The 24,620-nt window shown below is 51.0% G+C and overlaps 2 protein-coding genes across 5 annotated transcripts in view; one reads left to right on the top strand and one right to left on the bottom strand.

The window, feature by feature from the left end:
• Positions 1–12,812, top strand: part of ATP13A2 (ATPase cation transporting 13A2) — a 29,788-nt gene extending 16,976 nt beyond the window's left edge. For all 3 annotated transcript variants that reach the window (XM_035118402.3, XM_035118403.3, XM_035118404.3), the window contains exons 15-29: positions 1,071–1,259; positions 1,361–1,567; positions 2,139–2,252; positions 2,514–2,670; positions 3,069–3,189; positions 3,291–3,415; positions 3,529–3,686; positions 4,522–4,635; positions 6,734–6,813; positions 7,195–7,347; positions 7,718–7,814; positions 8,810–9,033; positions 9,249–9,400; positions 10,034–10,206; positions 11,401–12,812. In XM_035118402.3, coding sequence (XP_034974293.2) covers positions 1,071–1,259; positions 1,361–1,567; positions 2,139–2,252; positions 2,514–2,670; positions 3,069–3,189; positions 3,291–3,415; positions 3,529–3,686; positions 4,522–4,635; positions 6,734–6,813; positions 7,195–7,347; positions 7,718–7,814; positions 8,810–9,033; positions 9,249–9,400; positions 10,034–10,206; positions 11,401–11,580 — 2,244 coding nt within the window. In that variant the 3' untranslated portion in view covers positions 11,581–12,812. The remainder of the gene's footprint in view (positions 1–1,070; positions 1,260–1,360; positions 1,568–2,138; positions 2,253–2,513; positions 2,671–3,068; positions 3,190–3,290; positions 3,416–3,528; positions 3,687–4,521; positions 4,636–6,733; positions 6,814–7,194; positions 7,348–7,717; positions 7,815–8,809; positions 9,034–9,248; positions 9,401–10,033; positions 10,207–11,400) is intronic.
• Positions 12,813–15,648: 2,836 nt separating this feature from the next.
• On the bottom strand, positions 15,649–22,748 carry FICD (FIC domain protein adenylyltransferase). 2 transcript variants are annotated; one of them, XM_035118405.3, is made up of 3 exons: positions 22,632–22,748; positions 19,672–20,028; positions 15,649–17,921 (listed from the first exon to the last, which is right to left on the bottom strand). In XM_035118405.3, the coding sequence occupies exons 2-3, from the start codon at positions 19,976–19,978 to the stop codon at positions 16,840–16,842; spliced, it is 1,389 nt and encodes a 462-aa protein (XP_034974296.1). In that variant the 5' UTR covers positions 19,979–20,028; positions 22,632–22,748; the 3' UTR covers positions 15,649–16,839. The 2 variants fall into 2 exon arrangements, with proteins under 2 accessions (XP_034974296.1, XP_034974297.1); XM_035118406.3 differs by lacking the exon at positions 22,632–22,748 and adding an exon at positions 21,758–21,892.
• Positions 22,749–24,620: the final 1,872 nt, after the last annotated feature.

Genomic DNA, 24,620 nt, shown 5'->3' with positions numbered 1-24,620 from the left:
GCCAGAGCAAGCCACCACCACACGGAGGCCTAATGGACCTCCACACCCCTTTGCACTTCGTACCCGTCTTTCTGGTCGGCCTTCCAGGAAAGGCGCCCTTTGGGTGTTTTGCTTTGCTTGTTTTAGCTGCACTTTTGCTCTGCACCTTAGCCCAGCAAGGGGTTTAAGGCAGCTCCCAGGAACTCAGGAAAACCCCACCAAAGCATTGGGGGGGGGAACTTCGGGGAATGCCAGCCGAGCACAAACAAGCAAGTCGTTGGCTCGTTTTGACTCATGTCAGCAGCAAGGCAGTGAAAATTAAAAATTCCAGGGCACCACAGGTGAAGGAGCCTGGCATAATGAAACTTTGAAAACCTGGGGAGAGAAAGAGCAGGAAGGAAGGAAATGAAGAAATGGCACATCAGGGAGATCTCTCCTGGCAAGAGGAAGTGACATCACTTGGGGGGGCACAAAGGCTCTGGCAGGGCCTCCAATGACGAGGGTCTCTGCTTCGGGGTGGGCGACTCAAGTGGGAAGAGGCAGAACCCCATTTCTAGAGCGTTAATAGGGCTGCCAGTATCGCGCCCAACACTCTGAATTGCAGGTGGTTGAGAATGAGACTCCCCATGGGAAGAATGCTTGGGTATGGGGTGGTTCCTGCCAAGGTGTCCCCAGGAGTCCTTCCATCTTGTCTGGCCAATAACACACACATACACACTTCAGGAAGAGGAGAATAGTCTCCTTGGATGTCTCAGAACCAGGCAGCACCCTTTAGTGGAGCGGTGTCAGGCCTCATCCGTGCAGCTGGCGTAGCATTTCGGATATTGCAGGGAACGCTTCAGGTGTGGAGAACCCGGCTGCTGGTGAACCATGGGGGCGTGGGGCCTTCTTGAGGATAGGCTGTGGCTGGAGATGGCATTGCCTGCAGAAGGTCCCCGGTTCAATTCCCAGCAGCATCTCCAAGTAGGGCTTCCTCTGCCTGGAGGGCAGCTGCTGCCAGCCAGTGTAGGAGGTATTGAGCTAGGTGGCCAAGGGGCTGACCCAGGGCAAGGCAGCCCTCTCGTGATTCCCTGCATCCTTCGCTCCAACAGGAAACGCTCCGGCAGATCATTCTGCGTGCCCTGGATGTCGTGACGGTGATTGTGCCCCCGGCCTTGCCGGCTGCGATGACGGTGGGCACCATTTATGCCCAGAACAGGCTGAAGCAGCAAGGGATCTTCTGCATCAGCCCCCCACGGATCAACCTCTGTGGGAAGGTGCGCCTGGTCTGCTTTGATAAGGTGAGGGTCCTAGGGCAGTGTGGGATTGGGAGGGAATGGGCTGCTAACCTCACCTGCCTGTTGCCTTGCCCATGCTCTGACTTAGCCTGTGCCTCCCCTAGACAGGGACCCTCACGGAGGACGGCCTGGACATTTGGGGCGTGGTTCCCCTGGAGAATGGCTCTTTCTTGCCCCTCGTCCATGAGCTGCGCAGCTTGGACAGCGGCCCGCTGCTCTGCTGCTTGGCCACTTGCCACACCCTCTCTTGGCTTGGGGAGCAGCTAATTGGAGACCCTGTTGACCTCAAGCTGCTGGAATCCACTGGATGGGTGAGAGAGAAGCAGAGAGGCAGAGAAAGAGGCGGGGAGGGGAACCGATCTGAGCTCTGCTCTGCTGAGGAAACGGCACTGAGTTTCTGACTACACCGAGCCACGTTTGCAAGAGCAAAGGAGTGGCTGGATCTTGTCACCCCGGCTGAGGAAAAGAGGAAAGGGAGGCCTCAGCTCAGCTGGAGGAGACAGAAGGGAGGCCGCCCCCAGCGCTGGGATACGCAGCCATCGTGGTGAATGACGATGATGATTCTAGGCCCGTTTCCAATCTGGCATCTTTCATGGTTGCTGTTTTAAAGGAAACTTGGGTTGCAGAGGTGGAGGAAGACCTCTCTGTCCATTCAGACCTTGGGGAACTAGAGCTGATGTCAGGAGTTGGGACCTTCTTAGTCTCCTCCCACCTCCCTTCATTGAAATTTAGGGAGTCATCTCCCTGGGGGGCAGTGGCCCTGTTATAATGGCAGTGGTGATAACAAGGGTCTAGATGGGCCCAATGGTCAAGGTGGGCACCCCTGACTGGGCGCAATGGAGGTGGAGCCTCTGCCTCCTGTAATGCCTGTCTTCCTTCCAGACCCAGGAGGAAACTGAAAGGGACGAAGCAGAGGCAGAAGCGACCCAGCTTTTTGGGACCAGAGCCCTGGCGGTGATGAGGCCTCCACCACTGGGGGAGCAGCTTCATGGCAAGGTGAGGCCGTGGGGCATCTCCCTGCAAGTAGCTGCAGAGTGTTGTGGAACAGCTCACATCACCCCCTTGCAGTGCTTGAGGGTGTTTGGTCCCGTGGGAGAACAGGACCTGGGCCCCTTTCCCTCATCAGCCCTCCTTTCCCAATGCATGCTGGGATGGCAACGCTAAAACGTGAGCTTGCAGGGTGGAAGACTCTGGCTTCTCCTCCTCCTTGCCAAGAGACCATTCCTGGGCCATTCTGCCATTCTGTGTCCGACTCAGGAACACCCGGCGCCCGTGGCTATTCTCCGCCGCTTCCCGTTTTCCTCAGCCCTGCAGCGAATGAGTGTTCTGGTGAAGCCCACCGGTGGGGGGCATTTGCAGGCGTACATGAAGGGGTCTCCAGAGATGGTGGCCAGCCTCTGCGATAAGGAATCGGGTCAGTCTACGCAGCCTTCTGGTATTGGCTAACTTCCCTCCCACCAGATCACCCCAGGTGTAACTACCAACCTGCTCTCTACTAACCCACATACTTGGTTTCTCTTCTTCCTGGGTGCCATGCCACTTCTTTTTTTGCTGGAGCCATTGGGGGTCCAGGGAGGGGTGTGTTGGGCCCAGGAACACCCAGGAACGTCTCCTGAGTAGCTGAGCAGTTATGGGGTGCTTGGCATCGCTTTGATGATGGAGGAAGGAGGAGAGGATCCTCCAAGGGGTGGGGAAAGGAACCCTCAGCAGCCATCTTCGGCATGTGGGGCTGTTGGGAGAGGTCTTCCTTCTTGCCTTTTGCAGTGATGCATTCCTAAACCGACCCTCCCCCCCCCTCTCTTGGCATTGCAGTCCCTGCGGATTTCACCCAGACTTTGCGCCATTTCACCAGCGACGGGTTCCGGGTCCTTGGGCTGGCTTTCAAGCCCCTTGCTGCCATTGGGACATTCGAAGAGGCCCAGGACATGATAAGGTGCCCGGGGACCTGGCAGCGGCTTCCTCCCTCTCTGACCTGGGCTCCCTTGCTCTGCCCAGAGGCCCACTGATAACGGGGGTTTCTCCTTGGGCCGGCAGGGATGATGTGGAGAGCGGGATGGTCTTCCTGGGGTTGCTGGTGATGAAGAACGTTCTTAAGCCCGAGACTGCTCCAGTGATCCACTTACTGCACAATGCAGACATCCGAACCGTGATGGTCACAGGTATCAGACGGGGAAGAGGGTGCGTTTCTTTCTGCATTTTGTGTTTGTTGCCATCTAGGTGTGGTAAAGCCCACCACCTCTGTTCCTCTCCCTCTCTTCTTCTCCCCCACCAGGAGACAACATGCTGACTGCTGTGAATGTGGCCAGGAGCTGCCGGATGGTGAATGCCAAGGAGCGGGTTCTCTTCGTCCACGCCGCCCCTCCTCGCGGCCGGGATGAGCCGGCTGCCCTCAGATTCGTCCCTTCCGAGCATCACCTGGAGCAGCCCGATGCAAGTGCTTCCCAACCCAAACTTCCTCTGTGGGCAGCCTGGCACAGCAAGTGCCCTCATGGCTTCCAGGGAGGTGGCACGCCCAGGCCGCTTCTAGGATTGGGGAGGAGTAGAGGTGGGAATGCCACCTTTAAAGGCTCCTGTGGTCACCCTGGGCCAGCTCTGAGCCTGTCCGTGAAAAGAGCTAAGCTTGACCGGCTACGGGGCACCTGATGCCAGTTTTCCTTAGAGAGCTCTCGCTCCACTTTGCTCCCTTCCTGCTCGCTGGCCTGCTGTGCACCTTACAGTCAGTGGGGTTGCAGTGCCCACCTCCTCCCTATCTGTGCCAGCTGCAACCTTTCCGTCACATTCCTGCGTGGCCTTGAGACCAGCCCAGGCACTGGGGCAAGGCCTTTTCAGTGATGGCACCGACCTGGTGGAATGCTCTGTCCCAGGGCCCTGCAGGACTTGACCTCTTTCCGCAGGGCCTGCAAGACAGAGTTATTCCGCCTGGCCTTCAATTTAGCCTGATCCTTCATTCTTTTTTCCTTTCCCTTTTTCTATGAAAAACCCCTTCTGGGTCTCCACATTTAAATTCTGCCCTGGTCTCCTTGTTGGCCTTAGCAGGACTAACTTGGCCAGTTAGCCCTGGCGATGCTATACTTATGTTGTACTTTATGCTGTTTTAAAGATATTTTTAAAAGAAGTTTTTAATCAATGTTTTATATTTGTTGTTAGTCGCCCTGAGCCCGGTTTCTAAACTGGGAAGGGCGGGGTGTATATAAAATCATTATTATTGTTGTTGTTGTAGGGGCATTGGGAAGAGGCCTGAATGTCGACTGCTGGGTTTTTGCAGGGTTCGTACCAACGGGAGAGCTACTTCCTGGAGCAGCAGCACCCGTACCACTTGGCCGTTAATGGGCAATCCTTCGCGGTGCTTTGCGATCACTTTCCGGACCTCCTGCCGAAGGTAAGGCTGGATGCAGGAGCCCTGCAGGGTGAGAGGCAGAGCTGCCTGCTGCTGCTGCCCAGCTGTCCACCCCCCCCAACCTAACCCCACCCTCTGGCAAAGGGCTTTCTCTGTTCACAGTCCACAGATGCACTGAACAGGTGCAAGTCTGTATGAGAAAGGCTGCATAGAGCACCTGCTTTGCATGCAGAAGGTTTCAGGTTCAATCTCCAACAAGCATCTCCATGTAGGACTGGGGGCAGTGGGGTGCAGTGAAATTTTTGTAGGGGAACAGCTTGCGAGGGCAATTGGGGTGTGGGTGGGGGTGATACCCCGCAGGCTAGCATCAGCCTCCCTCACTAAGCCAGGCAGAAGCTTTCCAGGCTTTTGGAAGGAGTCGCCAGGCCTCTGACAGGATGCTGGAGCCCTGCTGTCTCCTTCCCAAAGTTGGGCAGGCTTTGGGGAGGTGGAAGGAAGGCTCTTGGACCCTGTCAAAGCATTGCTGCTCCCTCCCTAAGCCAGGCAGAAGCTTCCCAGGCTTCGGGAAGGAGGCACCAGGCTTTAATACTCTAATTTATTGGGAACATTAAGGGGGCTAGCTTAGTCTCCCTAGTCCAATGACCACACACCACTGGCTGGGAGGGACCCCTGCCTAAAACCCTGGAGGGAGCCACTGCCAGTAAGTGTAGGCAGTATTCAGCCAGATGGACCCAGTGGTCCGATGTGGTATAAGGCAGCTTTCTTTGTTCCTGTGTAAGTCCTCAGAAGATCTGACTAACGGCATCAGAATGGAAGTTGCTGGCTTGTTTCCCCCCCTGACATGTCCTCCTAGAGTCCGGTGATGTCTTTTGAGGGAGGGAGGGAGGAGCTGGTGCTTGTCCTGCAGAAGCCCTCGGGGACAATCTCCAGTGGAAAAGGGTCCGGTAGCAGGAGGAGGCGAAGACCCCTCTTCTGCCCCTATGCACCCACCAAGAGCCACGACAGCGGGACATAGCTGCCAAGTCTCCCGTATTCCCCGTAGAAATCCCCTATTTCTGTTTATTCTGGTGCGGCGGCCATTTTGGAACTGGGCGGAGCATGCTCAGAAGCGACTTTTGATGCTGCTCTGCCCAGTTCCAAAATGGCTGCAGTGCGACTTCTGGCGCGGCGGCCGTTTTGGAACTGGGCAAAGCAGCATCAAAAGTCACTTCTGAGCATGCTCCTCCCAGTTCCAAAATGGCGGCAGCGCTACTTCCGGTCTGCTACTTCCGCCCGGTCCCTTATTTGTCCGACAGCAACTTGGCAGGTATGCAGCGGAGGCCGGTTCAAAAGTCCTGTCCCTGCTTTGCACCTCTTCAAATCTGGCACGTCTCTTCAAATCTGGCACGATTGCTTGCTATTATTGATGATTATTCGTCAGTAAGGTGATTGATTGGCTTCTTGTGCTACCTCTTAGAGCTGATGAATGTTCGCAGGGACGTTAAAGGGTGCTACATTCACCAGACTCTTATGAGGCACCATGTGCAATGCTGCTGCAACGGGTAACATGGCTCCCCAAAGTCAGGTTACTCCCCCCCCCCCCCGTGTGTGTGTGCAATAAAAGAAATAGGGCAGATCTGGGTGAGGGAAAAACTTGGGAGTGGCAGGGGGAGCAGATGCCCCAGAGCTTTCCTTTGGCTGGGGAGGAGGAGAGAGGCATTAAACAAAATTGGCCAGAAATCCACTCGTGTCAATTAAAGACAGCCGATTCTTTGCACCACAAGTGCCCCCTAGCCTGGGAAACAAGGAAGGTGCCTTATTCCAAGTCTATCCAGCCTGCAGCTCCCATCAGCCTCTGCCAGCCCATCCCAGTTGCCAAGGATGATGGGACCTGTAGTCAGCAACTTGTGGAGGGTTTCAGGTTCCCCAACCCTGGTTCAGCATCTCCCAGTAGGGAGGGGCATTTCCCAGTCTGACCTGCAGGTGTTGCCAAGGAACTTTTGCACACAAAGCCCAGGAGCCGCAGGCCTCTGCTGCTCTTGGATGAGGTCCTGCCATCCCACTAAGTGATCCCCCCTCCTTGTGTGAGCTGCCTTGGATGTCTTGCGGATTCTCAGGGCAGTGGAAGCTCTGAAACAGATTCTCTCTCTGCCTTCTGCAGATACTGGTCCGGGCGACCATTTTTGCACGGATGTCGCCCGACCAGAAAACTCTCCTGGTCCAGAACCTGCGAGACCTGAAGTAAGTCTGTGGCGTTCATAGGGGGGGAACGCTCTACTGCCCACCCCCCACCCCCACTGCCGGGATATTGTGGGGGGAGTCGCAAAGGTGTGTGATGGGCGAGGGATTTGTTCCTGAACTGCAGGAAGGGATGGCGCTCTCACTTCCGTGCGCGAGAGCAATGGAAAGAACCTTGAAATGGGGAAGAACCTTGAATTGTGGCTGCCATTTGCTCCAGACATTTCGGCTCTCCTCTTTGATAAGGTTGGAGAGAAGGGGGTGGGTTTGGTGGGGGGTAGGGGGTGTTGGGCAGAATTGACACCAGGGGCTTCCAGCGTGTTGGCCACTGGTGGAAGCGGGGAAATGAGGCACCGACTCACCTCTTCACGTGTCGGTTCACAGCTACTGCGTGGGGATGTGTGGGGATGGTGCCAACGACTGTGGAGCTCTGAAGGCAGCTGATGTGGGCATCTCGCTCTCCGAAGCGGAAGCCTCCGTGGCGTCACCATTCACTTCCAAGATAGCCAACATCGAGTGTGTCCCCATTGCCATCCGGTAGGTCTGGGGAGAATCGACCTTTCTGGGAGGCTGAGCTTGCCGTAGTTGATTCTCTTTCCCACCATCGTCTCAAAAAATGTAGCTCCTCCTCTTTAATTGTAACTAGAAATCTTTTTGGGGGTTCCTCTAAAAAAGCAAGAGAGGTGGCTTCGGAAAAATCAGTTATTTCCCTTAAAAAAAAAAGGTTGTGAACTTAGTGGCATGGACTTCACACATGCTAGCCACTATGGTAAATTTTGATGAAAATACATTGGAAGAACAGCAGTTGGTAGAAAGGGAGGAGTTTGTCCCTTAAGTTTCACTGGGTGTTCCCCCACCCTGACACATTCCCTGATGTTAATTTTTCCTGGCCATCTTGGCCCTTTAGGGAAGGGAGATGTTCTCTGGTCACCTCCTTTGCGGTCTTCAAATACATGGCACTCTACAGCCTCGTGCAGTTTGTCTCTGTGCTCCTGCTCTACACGGTAAGGATTGCGTGAAAAAGAAAAGCTTCTGCCTTGAGTTCCCTTCCTGCTCTCGTGTTTCCATGCTCGCTGCTGTCAGGACCTTGAGGGCCCAAGACATGGATGCTGGTGATTCTATTGAAGTTCCGCTATTGTGCATTTGCAAGTTTGAGGGGGCTCCAGAGCACTTTCTGGTTGTATTTTTCAGCCACCACTGAGAGATGTTTGCGCACTTATAGACCCATATGCCAAAGAGAGCACGGTGGATTTCAAGGCAGATGGGATCCTGTCTTTGATAGGTCCCTCTGGATTCGGAATACTAAATACTCTCATATAATTACAGGTTGATTATTTCTTCAATATCTTCTCCCATTTGTAGCAGAGAGGCCTGTCCTCCTCTCCAACTGCTTCTAATCTTTTACATAAACCTGTGCATGCTATTGGGCCACTACAGCATCCCGTGGCAAGGAGTCCCACAGGTTAGGATGTGCGTAGCAATTGCAACGCAAGAGCTCTGACCCATCCAGCCCGTTTTCCTGTCTCCAGGAGAGGCTCGTACTGTCATAGCAGCCAAGTCTCCCGTATTCCCCGGGAAACCCCCGTTTTTCTAGCTGTTCTCAGCTGAAAAAACAGATTTTTTTGTTTCCCCCCGGTTTATTCTGGCGTGGCGGCCATTTTGGAACTGGGCGGAGCATGCTCAGAAGCGACTTTTGATGCAGCTCTGCCCAGTTCCAAAATGGTTGCAGTGCGACTTCTGGCGCGGCGGCCATTTTGGAACTGGGCAAAGCCGCATCAAAAGTCGCTTCTGAGCATGCTCCGCCCAGTTCCAAAATGATGGCAGCGCTACTTCCGGTCTGCTACTTCCGGTCTGGTCCCTTATTTCTCCCACAGGAACTTGGTAGGTATGCGTACTGTGTCGCTGTAATCTCAAATGGGAGGGGTGCGTAGGCGGCAGAATTAAAGGTAGACTGCTTCTGAACCATGGAGGCTCTGGTTGTCTTTCCACCCCAACCCAGATCAACACCAATCTGAGCGACCTGCAGTTTTTGTTCTTTGACCTGATCATCACCACCACGGTGGCTGCTCTGATGGGCAGGACGGCGCCAGCGAAGGATCTGGGCTCCAAGCGCCCGCTAGGAGCCCTCATCAACATCATTGTCCTAAGCAGCCTCGCCCTCCAGACCAGCCTCTTTATCGCCATCCAGGTCACCAGCTACTACATCACTGTCTCTCAGCTGTGGTGAGCAATGGGCGCAGGGGGTCAAACCAGCATGATGGGCAGTTGAGGAGCCGGTGTCAGCCATGGCAAGCTCTCAGGCTGGCATTTTCCAATTTGATTTGGCTGCCCTGCCAGTTCCAACCTGCTGGTCAAAGAGCACCCCTTTTCTCCGGCCGTCAGGGCCCAGGGATGGGTGGTTGAGTCACCATCCTCTGCCCCTCCTACCTCTGCCCCAGGTACGTCCCCTTGAACAGTACGGTGGCAGCCCCTCAGAACCTCCCGAATTACGAAAACACCGTTGTCTTCTGCATTTCCGGATTCCAGTACCTCATCCTGGCAGTGGCCATGTCCAAGGGGCAGCCCTTCCGCAAGCCCCTCTACACGAACGGTGAGTCTGCCCCCTCCCCAAGAGCTTCCTTGACACCGTCCTCCATCTTCACTGCTAAGCCTTAGGGAGAAGTGAATCTCAGTCCGTCCCTTGCCCCTCTCTTCCTCTTCCTGTTTGGGCTTCTCCCTCTTCCCCAAACAGCTATTGACTTTTGCGAGCTTCCCTGTGCCTTGAGGCTTTTAGAACAGACCTTTCCAAACTGTGCATCGTTTTTAGTGTGTAGGTGTGTCACACGAATGCTCCCCACGCTGCTCCCCAGGGTTGGGAAGGCTTAATCTCCAGTTGGCTAGCAAAACGGAATTACTGTCTGAAATGTCTGAAAAGTGGGTCACCTACCTTGAAAAGTTTGGAAAGCTTTGCCTTAAGAATCATAGAATTATAGAGTTGAGAGGGACCATGAGAAACATCTAGTCCAACCCCCTGCAATGCAGGGTTTTTTTGCCCAACATGGGACTTGAACCCATAACCCTGGGATGTAAGAGTCTCGTGCTCTACCAACTGAGCTGTCCAGTTAGACTTGCGGTGTATGTGTCTGTCTGTCTGTCTGTCTCTCTGTGCCTCTCAGCATGTTGTAAGTGCTCATCCTTTTCCTTGCCTCACAATACTTTCTCCTTGTTCCCCTCTGCCCCACAGTGGTGTTCTTGATAGCCTTAATCATCCTTTTCGGCCTCATGATCTGGTTAACCCTTTACCCGCTGGGCTTCATGAGATACCTCTTGAAACTGAAGGCCATTGACGACCTGAACTTCAAGCTCGCTCTGCTGGGGATGGCTGCTCTCCACTTCTTCACAGCCTTCATGCTGGAGGTATTGGGTGGGCAGGGAGGAGAGAGTTACAAGTCATGGCCAAGAGGGAGGCAGGGGACATGGTGTCTGAGAAAAGGATGGGGGCGGGGAGGAACAGGGAGAAGGGAGCTTCCTCCTCTTCCTCCTCCCCTTCCCTAAACACTTGAGTAACAACAACAACAACAAATTATTATTTATACCCTGCCCATCTGGCTGGGCTTCCCCAGCCACTCTGAGTGGCTTCCAACAAAATATTAAAATACAATAGTCCATCAAACATTAAAAGTTTCCCTAAACAGGGCTGCCTTCAGATGTCTTCTAAACGTCAGATAGTTGTTTATTTCCTTGACACCTGATGGGAGGGCGATCCACAGGGCGGGCGCCACTACCGAGAAGGCCCTCTGCCTGGTTCCCTGCAACTTGGCTTCTCGCAGTGAGGGAACTGCCAGAGTGAGTTTAACCACTGGCAGTCAGGGAAAGTAAGTCAGAGGAGCCATGTCTTTCTGGAAGCAATGATCAATAGGATGCTGTTGTTGTTAATTTATTCAATTGATATACTGCCCTTTATCAGGGTTAACATGAAAAAGACACATTACAGAACATCAGTGATAGAAACGTAAAAAACAAACAAACAAAACCCATAATGACAGACAGCCTAATAGTAAAATCATAATAACAGTCCACTTCCCCATGCTTTCACAGACCATAGATTATTTAATAACCATAGGCCTGGGTGAAGAGGAATGTTTTTGCCTGGCACCTGAAGACTTGTAGTGATGGCGCCAGGCGGGCTTCTCTGGGGAGAGCATTCCACAGTCAGGGAGCCACCACAGAAGAGGCCCGTTCTCTTGTTGCCACCCTCCGAACCTCTCTGGGATGGGCGAGAAGCGTCTCAGATGACAAGCGATGGCTCCTGACGAAAGTTGGCTTTCTAAAAAGGGTTAGGCAAATCTGAGGGTGAGGGTGTGTGAAAGGAAGGGCCCACCCACAGCTAATAACCACGACACTTGAGTGGAACCTGCACATTTAGGGGCAGTCTACCCCTGTGTGCCAGGTTGGGAGCAGGCCACAGAGAGGGAGCTGCTGCCTTCCAGCCTCGCTTGTGGACTCGCCAGAGAAGCCTCTGTTGTGGGAGCTGCTGTTGGCTGCAGTGGTCTTGGCAGGGTGGCCAGCTCCTCAATGTCACTCACTCTCTCTCTCTTCCGCCCTCTCCAGACCTGCCTGGACCATGGGCTTCTCAATGGCCTCCGGAACCTGTGTGGGAAAAAGTCGTCGAAGAAGCTCTTCAAAAGGCTGGAGAAGGAGCTGAGCCAGCAGCAGCCCTTGTGGCCTCCGCTCCACGAACCCATCTTTGCCACCGCTGCTGCCACCCAAATCACCCCTGTCATGAGGTGACGCTGGGCGCAGACACACATGCCTGTGTGGACATGAAAGAGGGCGGTGCCTCTTCGGCGCCTTCCCTTGGTACGGGACCATTTTATTTATTTCCACTGGTCGCTACACTGTCCTTCATTCCGCCGCTGCCCACTTGGCAAAAGACCCCGGAAACGACACTCCTCCTCCATTAAAAGTCCTCGTGTTACCTGCTCCTCCACTATGCCAAGGTGGAGGTGCCCCTTCATAGCAAGAGACGTCATGCAGGCTAGTTGTCTCCTCCAGGGGAGAAGCCCCGCCACCCATTGCCAGCCGTCAGCTCTGAAATCTGAGACCTGCCTGGGAGTGGAAAGAGTTGTACCTCACCCGAGTAGAAAGCTTGCAGGCGGCCAGATTTGGGTTGGTCCGTCTCCTGGTGCGAGATGGGGGCAGGCTATGCCACATTGCCATGAGGGAACCCAACGTGTTTCCTCCCAGCCATTCTGGGCTTTGTTTTTGAGCCTGGTTGGCAACTGGATTCCGGCCGAGCTTCCTTAGAGGGTTTGCAGCTCTGGAAGAATTCCAAAGAGTTTGCAACCCCTAGGAGGAGGCCTTGACTGGTACAATTTTTGTGGGGGCGCGAACCAGGCAACCCCATGCAGGTGACCCCAGCCCAGCCCTCCTGCATCAGCCAGGTGGGCCGACAGCTCAGCATGGCTCTGCATTGCTCCGGTGGAAGTAGGGTCACTCCAGCGGCGTTGCTGGTGAGGGCTGGGTTACCCTCCCTCCCTGCCCACCTGGTGCACAAACACACACTGCCCCGGGTGCCGGAAACCCAACGCTACGCCATTGGTCCCTCTTGAAGCACTGAGACCCCCACTAGTGCCCCGGAGCGCCTTCCTGTGGGTGGGGTGGGTGGGGGTGTGTTAGGAGCCAGGCAGCTCTTTTCCTCTTTGATTGGCCCAGATGTGCTGGCCCCATTTCCTCTGTTGAAAAGAGAGCAATGGTGCCGCCTGTACTCGCCCACCGTGTCCCTCCTCCGTGCCAGAATTACTGGAAATTGTAGCAATCTGCACCAGCCTCGAAATGAGAAAGCTCACCTGGGCTGTGTGTTTGTATGTGTGTGTGGTTTGCAATAGGGCTATCCTTATCCCACTCCGCAAGAAAAATTTAAAAAGTTTATGTGAAAGGATGGATGCGCTGAGTGTGAGAGAACCCAGTTCCGTATGGTTATGAACGAGTCTCACAATAAACAGATGATATTTTCCGGGCAATTCTGTTCTTCCTTCTAACAGATACATATCCTGCTTTGTGATTAGTTCACAGACTTTCAGAGGGAAGCTGATAACTTAAAAGCCACCCTTAGGGGAAAAAAAGCATAGTAGTGCAGATGCACCCATAATGCTTGAAAGCAGCGGCACAGTGGGGAAGAATGCTAAATTTGGCTATAAAACGACGAAAAGAAAACCCAGCTCCAGAGTCAAAGAACTGAGGAAGGAAAGAGTTGCTCTGTTGGGCTCAGCCGGGTCTCTGCCTCCCTGGGAATCACATCGGGCTGGTACACCCACAAAGCAAAGTGAAAAAGTTTGCTTCATCGAAGCACCTGAGAGGGGCGGCAGCTGGAGGATGAGAAGCTGCTACCCCACCCACCTGCCCTTTGGCTCTCATCCTGGCTCTCTTGTGCCTTCCTGGAGGGTTTCCCATTTTGAAAATCACATGGTGTTATGATTGTTTCCCCCTTGCCTCAAAGGAACAAGAGGATAGGAGGAGGGGGTGAAGTTGTAACAGTACGGTACGGTATTCAAAACGGAGCCCTGGAAAGAAGGGGACGTGGCAGAATTGCTTGCCGCGTGGAAGTGGCCGAGGGACAGAGGCACTGGGGGGGGGGGCAGGTTTGGCTCAGATTCTGTGGTGGCGTCTCAGGCAGCTGCGAATCAAGGACTGGCATGTACCACAAAGGGTTGCTGAGCAGCGGTGAGCTGAGGCAAGGACCTCACCCCATGCCCCCACAACCAGGAGCGGCCCATTTTGCTGCCAAAGGCAAAGGACAAAATGTTGCATTCCCCCTTCTGCACAAAATCGTGACTAAACAGGGTCCTTTATCACACCCTGAGGGCAGCAAGGGAGCTTAGGGGCTGCAGGGCAGGCCAAGTGACACACATTTTGAGTCACTTTCCGCCTCTCGGAATTTGCTGCCTCGGGGAAGGGCTGGTCCTGCCCAAAACAAGGATGGGGTAAAAAAAAAAAAGAGAAGAAAGTGTGTGAATGCAACAGGCGCCACCTTCCTTCATATTTCCCTGGCTTGCCTCGTTTTAAGTACCAGCCACCCGCTCCTGTCCACTTAAAAAGAATGTGAAGCACCCTAATGCAACAGACAGAATTGTAAAAGAAAACAGAGTCCCAGAAAAAAGGTTATAAACACTTGGAAGTGATTTCACAGGTTTTCCATAATTTCACGTTCTCCTAAACCAGGCATCCCCAAACTGCGGCCCTCCAGATGTTTTGGCCTACAACTCCCATGATCCCTAGCTAACAGGACCAGTGGTTGGGGAAGATGGGAATTGTAGTCCAAAACATCTGGAGGGCCGAAGTTTGGGGATGCCTGTCCTAAACCCTAACCCTACAGAAGTCAACGAGGCTAACTCCATAAACGTGCTTAGGATCATACTCTCAGCTACAGTCACACAGTGCTTTGTGTAAAACCAGATACCATAGTGCAGGCACGGGCAGGCTTCAGATTTGATTTTTTTTTTAAAACAAAACTAGGGCTCCAAGATCTAACCAGAACCAGGTGCAAAAGTCATACAGTTAGAACAATAAAAAAAATTCCTTCAGTAGCACCTTAAAGACCAACTAAGTTTTTATTTTGGTATGAGCTTGTGCATGCACACGAAAGCTCATACCAAAATAAAAACTTAGTTGGTCTTTAAGGTGCTACTGAAGGAATTTTTTTTATTTTACTTCGATCCAGACCAACACGCCTACCTACCTGTAGTTAGAACAATGCAACTGAGCACATTTTGAAATAATTAGTTTTTAGTATACTAGAACTGAACTTCACTGTTTTCTTAATTTCAGAAGCCGTATTTTGGTGCAAAAACTATTGTCTCTATTGTTGTTTAGTCGTTTAGTCGTGTCCGACTCTTCGTGACCCCATGGACCAGAGCACGCCAGGCACTCCTGTCTTGCACTGCCTCCCGCAGTTTGGTCAAACTCATGTTGGTAGCTTCGAGAACACTGTCCAACCATCTTGTCCTCTGACATCCCCTTCTCCTAGTGCCCTCAATCTTTCCCAACATCAGGGTCTTTTCCAAGGATGGAAAAGAATTGTCTCTATTACTGGGAGACAATTGTCTCTCTTACCTTGCCCATCTGCCAATCAGCCAGAGCTCTACCAGATGATCTCATCCTTCTGCCCATCTTTGCCCATAGTGCATAGCACTCCAGTACTATTCAAAAATACTGGGTAGTTGTGCATCAGAGAATGTTTAATTCACAATGCTATATAGCATCCCTTACCAATGTAGGGCCCTCCAGATGTTCTGCACTACAAACTTCCATCAGCCCCAGCCAGCCAGAAGTTGTGTCTGCTGGAAACTAAGGTTTCAGCAAGCCTATACAAGCATAGTATAGTTGATATTTGTTATTAAAAGTTTTTTTATCAACCTTATTGCATTTAAGAGTTCTGGAATTAAAGCTGCCTACAATCATAACCATAAATCAGTTGCAGCCTAAAACATCTGGCAGACCTCAGGCTGGTAAAGGCTGCTGTAAAGACAAGAGCTTCTCTTGCTACATCCCATTTGATCAGCATGTTCTCATCTAGACAGTGCTTTAAAGGCACAGATAACCCCTGTATGTTATCCTCCCTCTGGCACCTCGGTGTACTTGATTTCTTAAATTTGATCCGTTCAATTCTAATACATTTATTTTGTAGTGCTTTGTATGATCGTGTTTTTCAGTCAGAAGACTAGGACAGTAGAGGAGCAGAGAATGAGGTGAGAGATGGGAAAAAAAGGGCAAGCGCTTTCAGACTCCACTCTTCTGCCACTAATACTGCATGCATGTTTAAGTGCTGGATATTAGCAATATCACTCATGTACAAATGTGTCTTTCGCAGATCGGGTGCCATGCTTAGCACCATTACTTTATTACTTTATTGGCAAGTCAAGTGAATTTGTAAAGTGCTATCAAAAAGGGGTGATAACGGATCTGTTATCTGTTCAAATTTTCTTTAGATACCTTTTTTTAAAAAAAAAATAGTGGATATATGCCGGGCCATGAAATCAACTGTACAAGTGAACAGTACCAAACCAGGGCCCTTACATACATGTACATGTATGTACACAGGGTGTCCAACTTTTGAACAGCAAACCTTCCTTATCCCCCCACATATCCCAAGTTTCCCCTGCTGCATCATCAAGTTGTGTTTTCCAAACAGGCTCCAGCACCAACAGAATTACTTGTGGTATCCTTTTGGTGCACCAATCGAAATGTCTCACAGGAGTGTTGTATCCCCCCCCCCCGCTATTTTTGAAGGGGGTGGGTGGGTAAATAGGCAAGCATGTGTTATGAGGAAGGAACAACCTAGGCCCCACAGTTACCGGGTAAAAGGGAAATATGTTGGGTTTCAGGTTTGGAATACAAACTGACACACACAAAAATGGGGGTAAAGCAATATGCGTTCCAAAGCAGAGGTAGCTAACCTGTGGCTCTGCAACTGTGGGTCAGCTACAGCTCCCATCGTTCCTGGCCATGGGATGTCCTGGCTGGAGCCTGATGGGAGCTGGAGTCTAACAACACCTGGAGACCACTGGTTAGCCACTCCCTGATCTGAAATACAGCCTGGGGTTGATTCAGTCAAATACAGCCCCCACTCCCCCACTGAATTAGGGCACCACCATGCCTTCAAGCCAAACTGAACTGCTTTGCTGGAAGGGACTCCTCAGCCAGAATGTCCTAGGCAAACAAACCACAGGCTTTTCTTGTCCAATGAGCGCTGGCTGAGAAGTCCATTGCAGAACAGTTTCCCCTAAACACAGTGATGTCAATGACCATTTGCAAAGATGTCCTTGGCTGAATCCACCTCAGGGCACTGCCCTGCTCCCCTCTCCATAATAAAGCCAGTGAAACTGAAAAATATATATACTTTAGGAATAATAAATATTGAAATATCCTTTGTCTCTCCCCCCCCCCCAGATTTAACTTAAAACGTATTTAAATAAATGAAATGCTTAAAAGAAAGTGCCAGTAGTCATGTGTTCGATAAAGCCAAGCAGGTTCCGACCCCTACACTGGCATTCATGTTCGGGTTTTGACGGGGATGGTCTGCTTGCAATCCGTGGTGCTGCCATGTGCTTCGGGCAACCCAACGGAATACTCAGTTGTGGCTATGAGCAGCATGTCCAAAGTGGTCTCGGTGCATTTGGCAATGAAACGGATGAAGGGCCTGACGTCGCCTTCGTTGGCCACTTCCAAGACGTGGTAGTACTCTGCCCGCTGTTCCTTGCGGATGGTGATGGGCGGGTAGCCCGCCTGCATGAGGATGAGGTTCATCAAGAGGCGTGAAGTCCTGCCGTTGCCGTCCACGAAGGGGTGGATGTAGACCAGCTTGTAATGGGCCAAGGCGGCAAATTCAACCGGGTGCAGGCTCATGGCGTCTTCGGAGTTGATCCACTGTACAAACTCGAGCACTTGCTTTTCGACATCGCAAGGGTGCGGAGGGATGTGGTGCCCTACGAAGACCTGGGTAGTCCGAAACCTCCCAGCCTCTACTGGGTCCACGTAGCCAAGCACTCGCCTGTGAATCTCCAAGATGTCCGTGAGGGTCACGGACCCAATTCTGGACACCAGCGTGGTGTTGACGTACTTCATGGCTGCATGCATGCCGATGACCTCGTTCTGCTCCACCAGGCTCTTGCCGGGAACAGCGTACCGCGTCTCAATGATGTGCCGTATTTCAGAAAGCGTCAAGGTGTTCCCTTCGATGGCCACCGTGTGGTAGATGTGGTGGTAGTAAGACTCTTCCATCACCCTGCGGAGAGCGGAGCTGCCTTTCGGGATGGACATGACCTTTTGGACTTTGCTGTCAATGATGCTGAAGTACCTCTGGTCAATCTCTTCAACGAGGGGCAACGTCCGGTCACGACTGATCAGAGCCTTCTCATTACGGGGAGAGATGGTCAAGGCTTTGGAATACAAGTAGTCAGCCTGAATTATGTCCTTCTCTTCTTCAGAGAAGAGGCCAAACTCGGTCAAGGCATCAACGTAATCGGGGTCCATCTTGAGAGCGTGCAAGAAAAGCTTGTGGGCTTTCTCCCGTTTACCTTGCCTCTTCATCTCCAGGGCCTGGTTCAGGGCTGCTCTGGCTTCTAATCTGACCTCTGAAATGAAGCAACCAGGGTTAGCATTGCAGAAAGGTGTGCTATGGAGCAGAGGTGGGGAACCCATGGCTCTTGCAGTGGCTGTTTGCCTCCAGCTCCTATCGGTGCCAGCCAGAATGGCCAACAGTTATGGATGATGAGAGCTGTGATAAAGGAATTCCAGCCTGCTACATTACCCTCCTGTCTACCTGGTTATTCAAAGACTCAGCTCTTTTTGTATGGAAGTATGGATGCTGGAACTGCTTTTTTTATACAATGTCTGATTCTTGGATTAATGCAAGAGCCCTCTCTCTGTCTTAGCAGCTGATGTGCTCTTTTTAACTCACTCCAACCTCCTTAACCTCTGTGGGGCGAAGATTTACAGTGGTCCCTCGACTTACGAATTTAATCCATTCCGAATGCACATTCGTAGGTCGAAAAGTTTGTAAGTCGAAAAAAGCGGTTTCCCATAGGAATGCATTGGAAACGGGAAAATTCGTAAGTCGAGTAAACCACATCTAAAATTTGTAAGTCGAAAAAACCCCATCTAAACCGCAACGGTTTTCCTTTCGGATGTCGAAAAAAATGTAAGCGTACCAATTTTTTCCATTCGTAACAAGAAATTTCGTAAGTCGAGTAACCACTGTATTTTGAAGTTGCACTATACTATTAACGCATGAGCTACTGCTTTTCAAATATCAAATGCTGGGATAGAAATATACCAAATGTACCACAGAATATTACAAATAAACCACCTTGCTTGTGGGATTTGCAATGGCTGTCTATTTGCTTCCAGGCCAAGTTCAAGGTGCTGTTTTAAGTCCCTATATAGCTCTTATCCCTTACACACCCTCACACAGTAGATCACTGTGAGAGTGTTTCTTCTGCAAGTTCCTAAGAACTCAGAAGCCCACTCCACAGGACCTTTAGTGTGGTGGCCCCTGATCTGTGGAACAGCATTCCTGTTGAGATATAACAGGCACCCACTATCTGCTCTTTCCAGAAAGAGTTGAAGGGCATTTTTGTTCCAGCTGGATAAAGGGGTCTTTACCATGCATGTCCATTTGTTACCTTAAGTCTTGTTTTAAATGCATTGTTTTTAACTGTTCTTAATTTTTTTTATATATAAATCACCTTGAGATACAGTGGAACCTCAGTTTTCGAACATAATCCATTCCAGAAGACCGACTTTTGAAATAGGGCAACTCAAAATAGAAGCCACGCAGCATGTTCAGTTTCCAAAAAACCAGTTCGAAAACCAGAGCAGTTACTTCCGGGTTTTCAGTGTTCGAAAGCCAAAATGCTCGACTATGGAGGCATTTGACATCTGAGGTTCCACTGTAGCAATTTAGGAGGTGATTAATAAAATAATTGCCATAATAATAATATGAAGTAAGGTAAAAGAAAAGGTAAAGGACCCCTGGATGGTTAGGTCCAGTCAAAGGTGACTGGGGTTGCGGCGCTCATTTCGCTTTCGGGCAGAAGGAGTCGCCATTTGTTCACAGACAGCTTCCTGGGTCATGTGGCCAGCAGGACTAAACCGCTTTTGGCACAAAGGGACACCGTGATGGAAACCAGAGCGCACGGAAACGCCGTTTACCTTCCCGCCGCAGTGGTACCTATTTATCTACTTGTGCTGGTATGCTTTCGAACTGCTAGGTTGGCAGGAGTCGGGACAGAGCAACAGGAGCTCACCCTGTTATGTGGACTTGAACTGCTATCAACACAGAGATTTATTGGAGCCTAGACACTCCCCTTCCCACTCCCATACCTTGGGAGGCTTTGGGCTTCAACACCAGCAGCTGCAATCCACCCGATGTCACGCTGAGGCCTGTCGTCTGCCCTGTGTACGTGGTGATCCCTGTGTAGCCCAATCCCAGCTTGCTCTTCAGCAAGGACAAGCTCTTGTAAAAGACATGGCACTGTTCTTCCACAGACGCCAACGGGAGCAGCAACATGAGGAGTGCAGCCAGCAGGACCACCAGCACCGCCACCCAGCGGACACGGAGCCACAGGGACACCCATTTCAGCTCCGGCTCTGCCACTGCCACCACAGCTGCCATCGATACAAGGTTCATCTGGCCTCAGGGAAGGGCAAGAGGCACATTCCTTCTCCTGCAGGCCTCACCTAGGAATGGAAATGGGTAAGTTTACAAAGGAGGATCATCCAGGCGGCCCTCTTGCTGCCCTCTTTCTCTCTGAACTGACCCAAATACCATCCTTCAGCATGACTCTATTCATACCCCAAGATCATCCCCCCAGAGGTCCTTCCCTGAGTTTTCCCTCAGAGAGAGGGTCAGAGGAAATAAAAAAGGAAGAGGACCTTTTTGGTCATGGGTCCTGTGGAACTCTCTCCAAAATGAAGCCTGCCTGGCACCAACACGGATCAGGTTAAAACATTTCTCCTCTCCCTGATATTTGACTGAATATGATCCTATTGTGCCATAGCTTCATTAGCGTTATTTTGAGTGATTGCTTGTTTTTCTCTCTGTTTTCTGTGGAGTATGTGGTTGTTGCCATTTGTTTTTTTTATAAAAAAAACCCATTTCTATATGTTTTTAAACTTGATTGTAAGTCACTTAGACACCAGCTAGGTTGATTCCTTCCAACTCTACAATTCTATGATTCTACAACCTGCTAGGCAAATTACAAAATTACAAATTAAAGGCAATCGCCACCTGTGTTGTCCAGCCATTCGAATCCCCCTTTTTCCATTTTCCTAGGCTGTAGTGTCCGATGTTCATGGCACTTTTAGAGTAGGCCTACCCATGTACAATAATGAGGTGGCAGAATGGATTGTACCACACCTGGGGTACTGTCTCCAGTTCTGGGTGCCACAATATAATAAAATAATAATAATAATAATAATAATAATAATAATAATAATAATTTTATTTATACCCCGCCCTCCCTGGCCAGGGCCGGGCTCAGAATGGCTAACACCAAATATGAATTACAATAAAATGTAATAGAAAAACAAACAAACAAACAGTTAATTAAAATCCAGCCTCATTTTAGTAGTAGCCCATAAATCAAGACCATAAAGGGAGGAAACATCAGATATTCAACCGAGCCAACTATCCATGCTGGTCCTACATGGGCCAGCAAAAAAGCCAAGGGAAAATTTATATACCACACCCCATATCAGGGGTCAGAGTATATAAGAAGTATATTGACAAACTGGAACATGCGCAGAGGAGGGTGACCAAGATGGTCAAGGGTCTGGAATCCAAGCCTTATGAGGAACAGTTGAAGGCCTTGGGTATGTTTAGTCTGGAGAGATGAGACTGAGAGGAGATATGATAGCCATCTTCAGGTATCTAAAGATCTGTCACATGGAAGACGGGGCAAGCTTCTTTTCTGCTGCTCCGGAGGGTAGAACCCAAAACAATGGATTCAAGTTGGACTAGATGACCCCTTGGGCTCCTTCTCAGTTACAAACATCTAAGAATATACAGAACTTTATGATGATAAGAACTGTTCGACAGGGAAATAGACTCCCACGAGACATGGTGGACACTCCTCTTTTTGGGGGAGATTGTTAAGCAGAGTGTGGATGCTTTCGATGAGATTCCTGTATTGCAGGGGTTTGGACTAGATGACTATGATCATCTGGCACACAGCTCTTTAGACAGGGGACCATTTTAAAATGAACCAGCCGAAGTGGTCCAGTCCAGTCTACCACTTCAGGGCTTTCATACCTAAAACCTGCAAAGCAGGTCTCGGCCTCTAGAGGCCGTCCAATGCCAGCTGTCCCTTCTTGTGACAGGTCAGCCTTAACTCAGCTTGGGGAGCAAACCCACAGAAGTTGTAGTAGAGTTTACTTGCCCACCTGAACAGCATCTGAACCTGCTCACCTGAATGCCATTCTGCTTCTCTGCAGGCAGGAAGTCTGAAGGTTCAGTATGCAACCCAGCCCAGCGGCAAATTTATAAAGTGTTCAGTTCAAAAAAACACCAAACACATTTACTATGCATCCAACCAACCGTGAACATCAAGCTAGGGCAGAGCCACCAAGAATAACCCGCGATCTCCCACTACCAAATCACAGAACTGTAGAGTTGGGAGGGATCCCAAAGGTCATCTAGCCCAACCTTCTCCAATGCAGGAACCGCAGCTGAAGTACCCATGAGAGATGGCCTGATCTCTTTCTTCTCTTCACGTCCAACCTTCCCCCTTTCCGCCAACTTCACCCACCTACTTACCCACCACTAGAGACACCCCCCCAAATACTGTTCCCTCTTCTGACCTTCTCAACCGAGACCCAGCCTGGCACCTCACCCCTCATTCCTTCTCCCAGTTCTGCTCCCTTCCTAGCTTTCCCTCCAACATGCCCCACTTTGTTGTTGTTTAGTCGTTTAGTCGTGTCCGACTCTTCGTGACCCCACTTTACCTTCTCCCAAACGAATGGGGGACCCCCCCACCAGCGAAGCCCGAAGCCCCCTCCCTCCTGTCTCCTCTGTGCCCCTCTCTCTACCCCTCAAACGAGACACGGCTACCGATTCGCCCCACACAACACCCTCTTCCTTTTCCTGACCCCCAACCCTGCCCCACTTTCTCCCTCCCTCCCCGACACACAAATAGGGGCAGCTCCACTGTTCACCCCCATTTTTTAATTAAAAATAACTATTTTAACCCCCTTCCCACATTTCGACCCCTTCCCCCTAAAACCCCAAATACTCCCCCCCAAAAGCCCCCTCTCCCCCAAAGCCTCCCCTTCCCGCCTCCTACCTCCCTCCTGTTGCCCCGGCGCATCGTTTCCTCTCCCTCCAATCCAACCTCCAGTTCCTCTACTTTGTCTCCGCCCATTGGCGGAGGTCTCCGCCCGTCTCTTACCCTCCTCCCTCCTCTCTTATTGGCCCCTGCGCACGCCCCTCTCCCTCTGTCCCGCCTCCGCAGACAAGGCCTTCAGCTCATCTGCTCTTCTTCCATTGGCTATCCTGCCCCGCCAATCTGTTTGTAAGTCCCCGCCAACGTTCCCTCCGCTGGAGAGGGCGGGCAAGGAGGGATGAGAAGCTCGGTGTTCGTGGACGGCTGCGATTGGTCCAAGTCTCCGTCCGTCCAGAAAGCCGGGTTTGGCCAATGGAGAGGTTTCGAGGGCGGGGACGGAAAGCGCCCGGGGAAGATGGCGGCCTGGTTGCCGGGGCAACGGGCGTGAGGCTTACGCGAATTTTAGGTGTGCGCGAGTGCGACGTCAGGCCCGGGCCGGTTAATGGATCTCGCGTTTGCAAAAGCAGACGGCAGCAAAAGCCTTTAATTTTTGTCCGTTCGATTTTAGTGGTTCCCTTTTCAAATACGAAAGCATTTTATATAGAGAAAAAACATGCTGTACAGTAGTACATGAGTTGAAGTTCCGTGCTCTGAAGCTGCAAACATATGCCCCCCCTTTAATGCTTTTTATTGTTAACAAAAAGTGCAAACATGGTAAAAAGAAAGGAAACCTAGGGGGTGGGGTGGGAAGTAACTACAAAGCATTACACCCTGGAAAGACAAACGTGCGAAGTTGCAGCACAGTTCCAAAAGAATAATAATGTATTAACTAATACAAAATCCAATTTACAATTTTGTTTTTTTTAAAACACAGTATTTTTCACTTGTGAATTTCTTCCATATTAAGAATATATATACTCTTAAATGAGCTAGGTACTTATGGCGCTGAATGACCACGTGCATGAGATAATACCATATAGAATCAGAATTGTACTGTTGGAAGGGACACCAAGGGCCATCTAGGCCAACCCCCTGCCATGCAGGAATCTCAGCCAAAGTATCCATGACAGATTTTTTTTTAAGGGAATGCTTTTCATTGTTAGCAGGCACTAGACTAGGAAATGTTATACTGTACATAATAAAACCCCCTTTTTAATTTTAAACTCTTTAAGATAAACACAAGGCTCCAAGCAGATTAAAAATACAAATTCTAGAGGGGTAGTTGGGGCAGATGGGGCTTGCTTACCTGAGAAAGTAGCCCATTTAGGAGAAGGAAACTCCTAAACCAAGGGACGCGGGTGGCGCTGTGGTCTAAACCACAGAGCCTAGGGCTTGCTGATCAGAAGGTCGGCGGTTCGAATCCCTGAGCTCCCGTTGCTCGGTCCCTGCTCCTGCCAACCTAGCAGTTTGAAAGCACGTCAAAGTGCAAGTAGATAAATAGGTATCGCTCTGGCGGGATGGTAAACGGCATTTCTGTGCACTGCTCTGGTTTGCCAGAAGTGGCTTCATCATGCTGCCCACATGACCTGGAAGCTGTAGGCCGGCTCCCTCGGCCAATAACGCGAGATGAGCATCGCAACCCCAGAGTCGTCTGCGACTGGACCTAATGGTCAGGGGTCCCTTTACCTTTACCTAAGCTCCTAAACCACTGCTGTCTTGCAGGATATCTATAGGAGAAGAAAAAGCTAAGGCGTAAACCCTACAGATACGGAGTGGAGTCCCTAAGGCAGTTGGATGGCGCCTTGCACGCCTCCTTCCAGCGACTCCTGCAGCCAAACTGGTGCCAAATGTATTGCTCTGCTTTCCTTTGGACCACTATCAGCAAGGCCATGAGCAGGGTGTTATTGCCTGGGCAGCCCGGGACCCCCATACACACTGCTTAGGCTTGTGCCCCAGGGGAGGTCACTTCAGTTTGACTTACGGTAATCCCTGGAGAGGTGCATTGTCCCTTGAGACAAACAGATGGCAACAACAGTTTGGGACAGGGCATAGCTTAGTGGCAGAGCATCT

The sequence above is a fragment of the Zootoca vivipara genome, chromosome 6 (genome assembly GCF_965207765.1).
Source record: "Zootoca vivipara chromosome 6, rZooViv2.hap1.1, whole genome shotgun sequence".
In the NCBI taxonomy this organism is placed as follows: Eukaryota; Metazoa; Chordata; class Lepidosauria; order Squamata; family Lacertidae; genus Zootoca; species Zootoca vivipara.
The sequence above is the reverse complement of the archived record's forward strand: the minus strand, read 5'-3'. Positions and strand labels throughout refer to the sequence as shown.